The 14,901-nt window shown below is 33.4% G+C and overlaps 1 protein-coding gene across 1 annotated transcript; it reads right to left on the bottom strand.

Moving 5' to 3' along the window:
• Positions 1-7,886: 7,886 nt before the first annotated feature.
• LOC105218548 (dynamin-A) lies at positions 7,887-14,027 on the bottom strand. The gene is made up of 4 exons (XM_054225180.1): positions 13,652-14,027; positions 10,326-10,568; positions 8,810-9,284; positions 7,887-8,742 (listed from the first exon to the last, which is right to left on the bottom strand). Exons 1-4 carry the CDS (start codon positions 13,665-13,667, stop codon positions 8,082-8,084), a joined length of 1,395 nt encoding a protein of 464 aa, XP_054081155.1. The 5' UTR covers positions 13,668-14,027; the 3' UTR covers positions 7,887-8,081.
• Between the last annotated feature and the right edge of the window lie 874 nt (positions 14,028-14,901).

Genomic DNA, 14,901 nt, shown 5'->3' with positions numbered 1-14,901 from the left:
ATCGACAAGGTCGTATCTTGAATAGGTTTTGAATTTCAGCGGTTTAAAGAGTGACTGCTCGCTCGCATAAGCCGCTATGGTCGAAACTTTAAACGCGTTTTTCTCGAAACGACATTTTTCAAAATTGCTGACATCATAACTCAACAAGAAATTGACCGATCGATTTCAAATTGAAAATTAGTATTCTTGAATATATTTACAATACAATGACCTACGATTTTTTTGATTGATTGAAAATTGTCAATTTGGCTTTAAAAAAAAAACGTTTTTTTAATAAAAAAGCTACACTTTTTTTAGAATTACGCCATTTTATTAATTTTTGATATTTTTCAAAAATTGTAGGTCATTGTATATGAAATACCCTTCAACTTTAATATTCTTTTTCCATTTTTTTTTTTGTTTCAGTAACTACATAACTTTCTTATTATACTCTCGCAACAAAAGTTGCTAAGAGAGTATTATAGTTTTGTTCACATAACGGTTGTGTGTAAGTCATAAAACTAAACGAGTTAGATATAAGGTTAAATATATCAAAATGATCAGGGTGACGAGACGAGTCAAAATCCGAATGTCTGTCTGTCCGTCCGTCCGTTCGTGCAACGGATAACTTGAGTAAAAATTAAGATGTCTTGACGAAACTTGGCACAAATATTCCTTGGGACCATGAGAGAGTTGCTTTCGAAATTGCCACGCCCACAAAATGGCGAAAACCGAAAGCACATAGTGTCATAACTAAGCTATAAATAAAGTTATAAAAGTAAAATGTGGTACAAAGGATCGTACTAGGATCCTAAACAAACCAAACTTTCTGCAGTCGTTTCCCTTACGCACCCCATCATATATATATATATTTGGCGTAGAAACCGCTTTAAGCGAATATAGCCGAATCCACCAGAGCGCGCCACTCGTTTCTCCTTTTTGCTTTTTGGCGCCAACTGGAAACACCAAGTGAAGCAAGGTCACTTTGCACTTGGTCTTTCCATCGGAGTGGAGGTCGTCCTCTTCCGGGGCTTCCTCCAGCGGGTATTGCATCGAACACTTTCAGAGCTGGAGTGTTTTCATCCATTCGTACAACATGACCTAGCCAGCGTAGCCGCTGTCTTTTTATTCGCTGAACTATGTCAATGTCGTCGTATAAATCGTACAGCTCATCGTTTCATCGTCTGCGGTATTCGCCGTTGTCAATGTTCAGAGGACCATAAATCTTACGCAAAACCTTTCTCTCGAAACACCACGCTTCGGCGCCATACATCAGGACGGGAATAATGAGCGACTTGTAGAGTTTGGACTTCGAGAGAGGACTTTACTTTGCAATTGCCTACTCAGTCCAAAGTAACACCTGTTGGCAAGAGTGATTCTGCGTTGGATTTCAAGGCTGACATTGTTGGTGTTTTTAACGCTGGTTTCCAAGTAGACGAAACTATCTACTACTTCAAAGGTATGACTGTCAACAGTGACCATCATACACCACGAAAATAGAGGAAATCGGATAATAACCACGCCCAGCTGCCATACAAAGGTTATGTTGAAAATCACTAAAAGTGCCGTTAACTCACTAACGAAAAACGTCAGAAACATTAAATTTTACAGAAGAAATGGAAAATGGACGCCCACTTATGAGTCAAAAACCATCTCTAGAACTACTCGACAGATTTCAATTAAATTCGGTATATAATACAGTGGAACTTCTCTAGCTCGAATTACAATAATCCAAAAAAAAACTTCGAGTTATAATTTACATTAAAACATATCATTTTTCAGAAAGCTTTAAAATATAATTTTTTTAAACAATTTTAATTATTTACTTCGCATAAACGTTTATGTTAAAATATGTATTCTGTAATTTTGTTTTAGTTGCAGTTGCAGTTTTGTTGCAGCTTTATATTGCTTGGCTCCACGTCTGACGTCTGTATCCCATGCCTTTGTTATATGATTTATGTTATCCATAGGTGTAATATCATATTTTATGTTCGCCTCCTTACGACATAGAGAGGCTCCTTTAAAATTCTGCCTCGATAGTAAAATTTTATATTAAGCCCTGTTCGAAAAGTTCGATTTGCGGAAGGAAATTTGTATAAAATTTGACTTCTATTGTCAATTCAAGGAAGTTTGAGTTATGGTAGGAAATTTGTTTGAAATTTGATTTCTAAACGCTATTGTCAAATTAAAAGTTCGACTTATAGATATATTCGACTTAATAGAAGTTCGAGTTATGAAAGTTTCACAGTATAAGTAAAATCATCAATACAGTTATCCAGTTGAATTCAATAAAGGAGAGCATGTGGATATCTCATTAAAGTGCTGTATCTGTAACCGCTTGATTTTCAAACACTGTTTGATTATACCAGTTTACTAATTTTATACCAGTTGGTGGTTCGATTCACCCAGTTTAGTATTGCAGTGTATTCGAAAATTTCGAGTATAGTAGTAATGTTAAAAATTGTATCATCAACAACATTTTTGCAACACTTCAAAAGCAAGTGATATCGCCTTAAAGTCAGATATTTTTCGTTTTGAATGCAATATATGTACATTCATACTTATGTACATACATATGTATGTATGTAAGTAGATGTGTAAATGCGTTCCTAAGGAAAACACCCATATTTTGCTACCCGTTACCAATTCGTCAGCTGTCAAGTACAGCTTAAAAGCATAGCCCTCAGGCCAACTAACTTTTTTTATTATTCGTACATTTTTGTTATTTTATTATATGTATGTATGTACTACCTTACTTTAGTAAGTACCTGTGACCACAGAGTGCATACAGAAATATAGAAATATCCACAAACATTTACAAAACTGTTGCAGCGGCAAATGTGCAAAATTGCAAAATTATAAGACGAAAAAAAAATAATTTCGTCTGTGGATCATTAAAGTGCAATTTATAACAGATTTGCCTTTCGAGAATCAAAATACAAATTAAAAAATATAAAAAACAGCAACAGCAGATGAACGGCGTGTGCGCTGGCTGACAAAAGATGACCAAACCATGTAGATGTGGTCATTGTCTGAGCGCATGCGTATGTTATACTCCACTTAAACGCGGATACGCTCTCAGTTTGGTTGTTCATTCATTAATTTTTCAACGCAGCTGCCGTTGAACGTTCGCGTTGTTGTTGTTAACGTTTATATCCAAGTAGGTAACAGCTGCGGTTGTGGGTTTTGAATGACTGACACTTTGTGTTTCAACTGTGAAGCCACACACGGCTTTGAATACTATGTGTTGTTGTTATTTATGGGGAGAGTATATTAAAATAAATAATAAATATATATCCATATATAGGGTGCTTTGAAATATATATAATAATAATAATATATATTATAAGTTTAAAAAGTCACCTTGGTAGTTTCGATCTACAGTAGCGGACAGTGAAATCCGGACAACCATTCGATTTTTATTTAACGGGCGATTGTGACCGAACAGTGTATTTTACTGCCGAAAGGCTTATTCTTTCACATAAATACGTGTTCGGTACACGTTTTAAAGCAACTTTTAGTTAATTTTTTAAGAGTTTAATAATTTATTTTGTGCTTGTGCTTCGGTAAAGATTTAATATGCCGAATTTCAAAAAAAATGTCCGAAATGCAAAAAAGTAATATTTTGATTTTGGGAAAATAAAAACTGACAATTCATGAAATTAGTAATAGAGTTGGCTTCAGCAAGTCCTCCGCCGGAGAATTCTTAAAAAAAAATCGATAGAACCAGGTATCTTAAGAAAAAACTGGCTCTGGATCAAAGAAGAAGACAAATTCAAAGAAAAATCGAGTGACGGAACGCATTTGCTTGAGGAATCGCTTCAAAACTGCTGAGGATGTTAAAGTGAAGTTATTTCAAGATGTCGGTACAGAAATTTGCGCAAGAACCGATCGTAGAAGGCTTCAAGATGTTGATTTGAACGCTCTTCGGCCCGCCAAAAAACGACTTTGGACCTCAAAAATGCATCAAAACCGTATACGATGGGCAAAAGATCATGAAAATTGGAGTCATCTTGATTGGCGAAATGTTCTCTTCTCGGATGAATCAAAATTTAACCCTTCTTGTGGCGACGGCATGTCGTACGTAAGGCGGAGAACTTGTGAGTAGTTCAAGGACGAATGTCTTCAATGAATCGTTAAGCAGGGAGGCCGCCGAATGGCCTGGGGATGCTTTTTTTACCATAGCCTTTCACAACTAGTCCTAATAGATGGAACCGTCATCGGGTTTAAGTACCAGGAGACACTTAAAACGAATTTAATACCCTTAATAGTGGACCATTTTTCATAAGCGGAAGTCCTTATTTTTCAGGATGACTCTGCGCCATGCCAGCGTGCCAAAATTGTAAGTATGAATTTGTTTGTACATCTAGAGGTTATTGCTATAATTTAAATTACAAATTTTATAATTGTCCTTTCATTTTTCTTTCAGGTGAAGAATTATTTATAAGAAAACGGGGTTTAGACTTTATAGTGTTCAGGTAATAGTCCGGATTTCAATCAAATTGAGAACTTTTGGTTTATAATGAAGCTCAGATATCACAGAAGAGACCAAAAACTTTAGCACAATTGCATAGAATTCTCGAAGATGTGTGGTATAACGGTATCGCAGCAGGAACATTACAAATTCTGATAAATTCAATGGAAGAGCGGATAAAATCCGTTATAAAAAACAAAGGAGGTTCGACAAAATACTAATTATAATGTTTTTGTATCAATTAATGTTCCCCTTAAATAATACTAAAAAAATATTTCTTTAGTGTAAAGAACAAAAAAGATATCACTGTTTATATTGTTAGCTACCAAAATGATAAAATATCTAAAATTAATTAAAATAAATGGAAGAATAAGTGCAATCAACAACACTGACTTTGTTTATACTTAATACTCAATTATTCTACATATATTATTGTTTTAAAGTAAAAAGTTTAAAATTTTGGCTAAAATAATATGAAATAACTATGAATTTTTAGTTGTCCGGATTTCACTCTCCGCTACTGTATGTATAAGTGACATCTTATGAGTGAGTTTTCCAAAATAGTGAACATTTTTTAAAGTTCAGCATACTCTATGCTTTAAAGGAAGTTCTTGTACGTACGTAGATGTCCCAAACCTTCGACTACACAAAAATTTATTCCGGAGTATGTCGATTGGAGAATACCATAAAATAACAATTGGTCTAGGGTTCATTATCATTTGGTTCTACAGCTCTTTGTGAGAATTGGCCTTCTGAACAATACGCCTGCAAACTAGTATATCTTTTGCGGTGTCTCTCCAGCTTTCCAGTCGGACCATCTTCAGATCTTAGTTTAATTCGTCCTTCCATCTTGATGTTGGCATTCCTCTTGCTTTGTCGTTGAATGCTTTCGCGTTCATTACCTTCTTTTGGATACAGAGAGTTGATAATTCTACGTTTACATTTGAGTACAAAAAATAGAAAACAATTTATGTATGCATATATGAACCTAATTTTTAGGAGCGCTTTTATTTGCAATACAAGTAACATTATTTATCCGATATAAATATAAATAACAGAATAAATAGAAATACATATTATATACGTATAAACGAATTTAATTAAATTTTTTTTTTTTGTAATTCAGTTTCACACTTTAAAGAATTGCCAGCTGAGAATAAAAAATATCACATTTTTATACTCTAAATTAAATAACAATATTTTATATTGAAATTTGTATGTATAATCGTCTTCACGTCACGTTGGTTATGCCAAAATCTGCAGGCCGGGACTAGTGCAATTTGAGCGAAAATAACATAAACAAATTAAGCACCAGGCACGACCTACGCAAAATGACACTATTATATGTATTATAATAGACGAGAGAGAACCATGAAAAACAGCAAATATTTATTATACGACTGAAACTACCACTTGCGAGCACAAGATGTTATTAACAGTCGTAAAGTTTAAAAAAAAAGACAATCCGCTATTCTTACCACGAGGCTTAGCAATATCACCTGCTGCCGAAATGCCTTCTGCCATTTCATTATTATCGCAAATTACGACATTTTTTATTTTAGTTTGCTTTTTATTTGCTCAATGCACAAATATACTTTAGTGACGACCGCTATAGCTGCCGTGAGCGCCGCCAAAGCATTCAGGCAATTAATTTATTAAAATGTGAATGTGCCGAACTACCGTTGGCGCGTTTCCACCAGGACCGTTGAGATGACTGTAGTGACTGGAAAAATTAATCGCATGCATAAAACAAAATATATACATATATATAAACAACGACAAAAACGACAGCAGATGCATTCCAAAATTGCTGGCGGAATTTCTGGAATCTGCAATCTACAATTAACACATATGTATGTCGATTTGTACTATATGTACTACTATATCGGTAAAAACATTATTTTTTTTCTCAAGTTATATACATATCTACATAGTTAAATGTTTTCAGTCCCCAAACGGATATCATATTTAAAGATATAAAATCGTTACCACCACCGGTTGGTTGTGTGGCCTGGTAATGGCTCAATTAATACAGCTTGCTTGGAAATATTACAAATTAAGGGGTTAGGGTAGTCACGAAAAATTTGCAAACAAAAATTATAAAGTTACAGCTGTTTGTGCTGTCCCAGTTCCAAAAAAAAACCTCCTTGCGGTGACAATCATAAGTCCTTGAAGATTCATCTAAAATCAATCGGATGAGAAAAAATAGTTTTATAAATAGATAATCCTGAGCCTGATCGAAGGTTTTTTTTTTAATTAACAAAGTGGCAAATATATATTTATATTGGTTTCAGCAAATCAAGTAAAAAATGAAGTTATTTGGTTTTAAAAAATCGATTTTTTGAAAAAAAAACAATTAAGCTTCGCTCAGGACCACAATTATTATGTTATGTATTCTAAAAGCTGTATAATTTTCATTAAAATCAACATAGCGGTTTTCGAGTTACAGTTGAAAAAACATAGTTTTGAGAAAAACGCATTTAAAGTTTCGCTCTTGCGTTTTGGAGTGCGCATGCGCTCTTTGTTATTTGTCGAATAACTCGAAAAATAATAATCGGATCAACTTCAAATTTTCAGAGAATGATGAAGATGCAAAAAAAAATAAAAATTAATTTTTTGAAATTCCTTACAACCCCTAACCCCTTAAGGAATCTAGGTGTGAGCAGCGTATAAATACAGTACCATATAGTGCAAAAAAACCCATCTTCTTGAAGCTCCAACAATTTTGTGATTGTTTTCTCTGTTTAGAAATCTCAGCATGTGTCTCCAAGACCTCTTTTTCGTTAAAGAATATTTTTTGTTCTGAAAAAAAAATTAAATATTTTTAGCACTTACTGTTTGCTCTCACGGTTCCAAGACGAACCCCTTATTTATATGTGCACAAAATTAAATGAAAATAAACAATTTGTATATTAAATTAATGAAAAAAGTATCTTACAAATCCAATCCAGCAAGCATAACTGAAATTAAGCGCAAAAATCATATTTATAAGCATTTAAAATTTAAGAGAATTAATAAAATTGTTATATAATATGAAATTATAATTTTTGAAGTAATTACTTAAAAAAAAATTGCCATATTAATTAGATCGCCACTATGTCATGATTTCTTATTGTCATAACCGTATTGCTTTGGTCAAATATATATGAATCCATGTCTTCGGTGTTTAGATAGTCCCGATTGTCTTGAAATGTTTTTGTTGTGTTGGTATTGTTGTGGTAAAAAATATAAAAAAAAAAACAATTTATAAAAATATGCTACGGTAAAGCATACTTTATTATGCCCCAAAATGTTCTAAAGTTATTACTATATAAAATAGACTGAAACTTACTGTATACACAAATATTCAAATTAATCATTGAAATAACTGTAAAAGAGCAAAAACTTTCGATAAACAGTCGAAATCCAAAGCTTCCAATACAAATTACTCACATTATTAAAAGCACATGCGGAAAACTTTATTCAATATACAAGCGTTGCGCAAAATATTGTATTATAACATACGAAATAACTAAAACATTACGAATAGGAAAACACAAGACAGTCAGTTCATTAAAAAAATATAGTATTAATTAAAACTAATTATATTTTATATGTATTTTTATTCAAATTATCTGCATGGATATTTTTAAACACCATTCACTGCTTCGCCAATGTTGCCGTTAATTTGCTGAAACGGTTGTGTTGTAGCAGACAGCGCTGATTGTGACTGCAACACATTTTGTTGCGCTGGCACTTGTGTGCTCTTCTCTTTACTATCCAACAGCACACGCACCACCTCCGAAGTGAACTTCTCTACCAACTGCAGCGCGCGTGTCGTGGGTAACTCCAACAGCGAGGCAGATACGAATTCACCAAAAGCGGCATACTTCTGTTCGGAATTACTCAAACAACGACGATTGATTTGTACATTGTAGGCGGAACGTGTTGGCGCCAATGTATGCTGCTGTTGCTGCTGTTCCTTGCGCTGGCCAACGATATTGTTTTTATTGTTGTTGTCATTTTTATGGCTGGTATTATGAGGAATGTTTGTACGCAATTGTGAGTGCGCACCACCACCGGGAGCAGCACGTTCTTGCATTGTGTCCAAGCGACGTATTTTGATTGATGGCGGTAGCGGTGGTGCAGGTGAGGCGGAATATTTCAATGGACGCTTATTGGAAGCGTGGTGGCCCCTGTTAAATGGCGATCTGGAATGTGGCTGTCGTTGTTGCATGCTGAGTAGTGTGGAAGCGGCGCTTAGTTTTAAGGGATGCGCGCTGTTTGTGTCGTCACCGCTTTGACTGGCGCTAAAAACAATAGTAAAATATATTAATGGTTAATATGAATGCAGAGAACAAGTGAACGTCTTATTACGATTCTTCATCGGCAGCATTTGCATCATCTGCATCAGGCTCCTCCATTTTAACGGCGAGTAGACCATTAGCGTATGTCGCCATATCGGCACTGCTGTTGTTACCGCCACCCTCGCCGCCGCCGCCGTCAGCGCCATCGCTGAACGAATCACGATTGCCAGTTGTCACCGCTGCTGAATTTAGTGTTTGTTGCTGCTGTTGTTGTTGTTGCAGGTATTGATCTGTTTGTTGCTGACGAGTACCTGGCTGTTGTTCATCATCATCATCACCGGTCTCCGCAAGCGATGTACGCGGTTGCATGCTCTTGTAGGAGCGACGCGGTCGTATGTGTTCCGAGAGGAAATGCAAATGTTGAAATAGTGGCCATGGTGATTCAATATTTTGGCCAGGATTCTCATCACGTAATTGCTCCAAGCGACGCTTCTCCAGATTGTAGCGATTGCGCAGCTGCAGCATGCGATCCTTCAGCAAGGACACTGAAAACACAAAAATCAAAAGGAAATTTAATTTTAATTGCATACATATTTATTACTATTGATGTGAGAATGAGGTATGTGGTGGCTCTGGTAGTTGCATACAAGACTTTATTACTGCCTTGGCAGTTGTTTGTAAACAAACCCAACACGATGGTTCACCTACTGTCATTCGCAAAGCTACATTTTCGCAAAACCAGAACACATCTGCACGCCAACCTAACCAACAACAACTAAGCGTGGCACGTTTTGTTTACAAACGTTTTATGTTCACACATTTTGAGATTTTCTTTTGGTACTGCTGCTCATTTTTCATACATATTTTTTGTATTTTTATTGTTTTTGCTATGCGCTCTTTTTTCCTTCTCTTGTTGTTATTACCATGCGCAAAGCAATAGCACAATAAAAGCTTTACTAATTATTGACCGCCTAAATACTTCCGTTGGGAGGTTGGTTTTCTGAGTTCTTTTCTTCATACAAATCAGTTTTGTTTTTTTGCTCTCTTCTGTTCTCCACTACCACTCTCTCTTCAATTTATTTTTTTGTAAGTGCTTATTAAATCATTAAAAAGTATGTACGTATGTATGTAGTATTGTAATTGAATTTTTAATAAATTAAGGGTGATTCAGCATATATATTTTATTTTTTATATATATACAGAAATGTGAACATATATGTCTGATGAGAGAATTTGCACAAATACAAAAATTTATTAATTAAAAAATGTTTTTAGAAATTAAATTTTAATTAGTTTGTAGTGAAAAAAAAACGATAACAGTTTTAGTTAATATATAATTATTATAATATCTCATAAACAAAGCTAAGTATTTTAATTTTAGCTATATAAAATACATATAATCAAATTCCAATAATTATATTATCAAAATATTTATTAATTTCAGACTTTAAATAACATATCCATAACTACATATATACATACATATGTACAAAGTCAATGTATCCTCATTGCACAACCAGTTGTATGCACCAACCAACAGCACCTCCAAAATGATAAAATTGCATTTTAACAACTAATTTACTCACCATCAAAGCCCAATTTGTTGGAAATCTCCTGCCATTGATGCGCTGTGTGCAATTTGTCCTTGAAACTGGCTGAATTGCGGTCGTAAAAGCCAGGACGAGCACGAAATTCACGTATGAGACTCAAATCGAATTCGCCTGTTGGCGCATAGCCACGACCACGTTTACATGGTTGCGGATAATCATAATTTACGTAGTCCACGTTGGCCGAGTTGTTGTGGTAACTCGCGTTGTTGCCAGCCGGTTCTGTAAAAAAAAAAGATGGCAAAATAAAGTTTAATTGAAATCAAAAAGAAAGAACTTCTACTGCATTTTCTGCACCATTATATGAAGCTTATACTATAATTATAGTTGATTTCTATAGAAAATATAACAGATTATTTCAATGAACACAGCTGTATTTGTCGTTCTTTTTAATTTCATTTTAATGTATATGGGCATTCATAAATACGTAAACCTTGTAACTTACGGGGTTAGGGGTAGTAGTCAGGATTTTCAAAAATTCAATTATTTGTTTTCATTTGTAGTATCTTAAAAATATTCTTTGAAGTTGATCCGATAATTACTTTTCGAGTTATTTGAAAAATAACAAAAAGCGCTCAGGCACTCCAAAACGTTAGTGTGAAACTTTAAATTTTTCTCAAAACTATGATTTTTGAACTGGTGACAACTGTAACTCGAAAACCGTTCAGTAGATTTTAATGAAATTTATATGTACAGCTTTTCGGATACATAATAATCCTGGGACTAATCGAAGATTTTTTATTTTTAAGAAATTTCGAAGTTTTAAGATCAACTGTTGACTTTTTCCGAAAATCTAAAAAAAAAATTTCCTGAGGCCGTCATTTTGTTAATTTTTTAAAAGAAAAAAGCTTCAATCAGGCCCAGGATTATCTATTTATAAAACTAATTTTTCTTATCTGATTGATTTTAGTTAAATCTGCAAGGACTTATGATTGCCTTCGCAAGAACCTTTTTTTGGAACTGGGTTAACACCATTAGCTATAACTTTCGAATTTAATACTTTTTTTTTCAATTTTCGTGACTTCAAGTCAAAACATTGCGTCATAACTTTTTTTTTATTTTTTGTAAAATAACATGATTGGATAGCAAAAAAAAATACTGAAAATTCGAATTTTTCGTGTCTCTCAGTACCCCTAACCCCTTAATAATATGTTTCCATTAAAAATTCAGTAAGTTTACTAGTTTTCCGTTTGCTGAATACATGTATATTTTTATTTGAAATGTTGTTCTAAGCCTTTAATTTTATTGTGATTAAATTTGCTCCTTGAAATAAGCACTTTACAACATGCTATTTATTTTACTCAATATCGTTTACAATAAATAAAGTCAGATAAGTATGGACAAGGCAGTACATATTTATATAATAAATGACAGCGAACATGAACATACATATTTATAAAAATGTATTCACATAACACATATGTATGCATGTACTTATACATTTTTATACATATAGTAGTATATTTAACGATTTTTATAAATACTTTAATAACTGTGCACAATCATTTTATTAATCAAAGATATAATCGCATTAATTGTACGTAAATATGTATGTATGTATGTTTATTCATATTTTTATTGCAGCGAGTGAAACTAAAGCAAAATTCATGCAATTCACAAAACTTTAAATGTGGAAAATAGTTTGCAATACTTTTTGATTACTTTGCGCAAAAATTCACATTTTTATAATACACAAATTTAATATGTGGATTTATTTTTATTTGCATTGTTTATTTCGATGGATTTTTATTTATCGCAATTACGGTTTGTTTATTTTTTCGTGACGTCTTATTACGATTTTATTTTTATTTTTACACATTTTTCATTGTACATAGATATGTATGTATGTATGTATGTATGTATGTAAATGCCTATACTTATACAAAAATATTTATTATTTGCGTTTGCTTTAAGCTATCTTTTGTGATTAAGCAGCGACAGCGACGAAAACTTTCGATATTCCAGCGATATTGTGAAAAGCAGACATTACATTCTTAAATATTGTATAGTAGTTTGCTCACTAGCTTGCTGAACTCGACAAATTAACTTAAACTTTAAATAAAAACAATAACTAAAACGCGCAGTCGAGTACATTGATATACTTACAACAACAGCAACACGGTGCAAAAGGCACTGTATTAAATTTAATATCAAGCAGAGATACGGAACTTATTATTTATTATTATTTTTATTCGTTTACTTTTCGTAGTTTAACTTAAATTTTCATAAGCCAATAGTGGAGGCAGTCAGCCAGCAGCATATTGCTAGCGCAAACGTTGGGGCTAAACCACCAACACCATGCCATGGCGCTTCGTGAATTTGAGCTGACTCTCTCTTACACAACAAAGTTCTCTTCGCATTTTTTTTTTTGTTTGTGCTTTTATTTAATGCCTGCTGTTTGCCGTGAAGCTTCAGTAGTTTAGCGGCAAATTAACGGCAATGGTATGATTGCTCTCGTCGTATTCTCGTGCGTTTGTGTTGTTGTATAACCGCTGTCATTGCGCGCATTTCTCTTACTCTCTCGCTCTCTCCCTCTCTATATCTATGTATTGCGCTCAGTTTGCACATTCGTGCCGCCGTACGTACTGCGCAAAGTTAAAGAACAAAAAATTAAATATTTTTCTACTTGCACAATAATATGTACAATTTGTTTAGCGTAAAAAACTATTTAATATTTGCTAGGCCGCCGCTGTTCATACTTCATATTAAAAATGACATGAAAAATCTTTGCACTTTAAATGAATTATTGGAAAATAATTGTAAATTTTCTGTTGTTGACGGCGTAATTTATGCGACACCTCGTCGGTATTTTGTTATAATGAAAGTTTTTTAAGAGACAAATGTTTTATAATAACGCGCATTGATTATATTAAATATTTTTTCCTATGTATGTATGTATTTAAAAGTGTGCACATGGCTAAGTAAGCGTGTATGGATACAAAATATATGTAATTATAAATACATAAATGTGTTTATGTTTGCTTATTATTTGTGCATACATATGTATGTATTTATGAACGTAGATATACTTTAAAATTTATTAGTGGCAGCTCCTCAAACACCGCACTGCACCCTTCCCCCCTCCCTTTACGAACTTTCATGGCATAAAAATCCATGTTATCTGTGCTACAAAGCGCTGTGTGGCCTATCTCTTGTATGTCATGTCTATTGTGAATTGTATTATAATTTACATGTTGACTTTTTCAACTTAAATTAAATATACATATATAGATCTGTGTTTGTAAGCATGCAGCTAGTTATGCATGCTTATAAAAATATTTTACATTTAATAAATATTTACTTACCAGTTTGATTATCCATTTAAACGGCGATTTTACGATTTTCACGATTAAATAATATGCGCAAAAAGTTAATATTTTTTATTTTAAAAATTTTCTACGCATAAAAATGCACGTCAAATAATCGATTTTTAGCCAACTGTTTTGTTTTTTTTATTCTCTCTTTCTTTTTGTTATATGCATGAAAATTTCATAAGTAAAATAAATTTAAAAATTAAAAAATTATTTCTCGTTCAGCATATGTATATGTATAACCCGTTCTCCGCTGCCAACAACAAACGACCGCACACAACGACATTAATTTTAAAACTAAAATATGAAATTTTATTATTTTGCTTTAACACTTAGCTGCGCTGCGCACACATCGTGTTACGCTTAAATATAATGAAAATGTAAAAAAGACGAACCAAGGCAACAGAAGAAAATATATAAATTTATAATGGCAATTCACATGTATAAGTTTTTCGAATATTTGTAATGGCATAAAAACACGAAGGCGCGCTCACGCCGAACATGATAAAAACAAAATGCAGAATACCCGTTCACACACACACACACACACACACTCTCACACAGAAGCAGACGGTGAAAGAGCGAAAAACTAAAGTAGTGAGTACAACAGTTGCTCTTTGTTTGGGTTCATATACACGAGAGACACGCTCGCTAAAAACTTGTCTGTAGCGCTGTGCCACACACTCTTTGGTGGCAAGTAATGGTCGATTCTTGAAACATACCGGTTTTGCGTCTTGTGTTGCGACTTTGCACTTGCAACATTGGTAATTTGCAATTTAGCCCAATTAACCAAAAGTAACTGGGGTGGAATTGCTTGAGACATGTTTAATGGATCTCCATTCAAAAGATCTTTACAAATAGAAGTTGTACCTATGATTTATATGTTTTTCAATTTTTTTTCGAAATGTTTAAATTTTTTATGAAACTTGGAAATGCACGTGGTATAATTAATAGAGGAACCAACTACTATTTTTTTATATTTTTTTAGAAACCAAAACGGGTGGTTTGGACTTCTGCCTACCGAATAAAATTAAATATTTAATAATACATTGACAACTGTCCTAGTTATTAAAAAATTAAAATTCGTTTATTCACCACTTTTAGACATATCAAACTCAAACAAGTGAAGCAAATATTAGTAATTTTTCATATTTCAAGCAAATCCCGTCTAGGATTAAGCTTAGTGAATGAGTAGCCGAAAATTGTCAATACTTTATGAAACAAACATAATTTTTTTATTTTTA

The sequence above is a fragment of the Zeugodacus cucurbitae genome, chromosome 2, assembly GCF_028554725.1.
Source record: "Zeugodacus cucurbitae isolate PBARC_wt_2022May chromosome 2, idZeuCucr1.2, whole genome shotgun sequence".
In the NCBI taxonomy this organism is placed as follows: domain Eukaryota; kingdom Metazoa; phylum Arthropoda; class Insecta; order Diptera; family Tephritidae; genus Zeugodacus; species Zeugodacus cucurbitae.
Note: the sequence above shows the minus strand (reverse complement) of the source record. Positions and strands in the feature narration are given on the sequence as shown.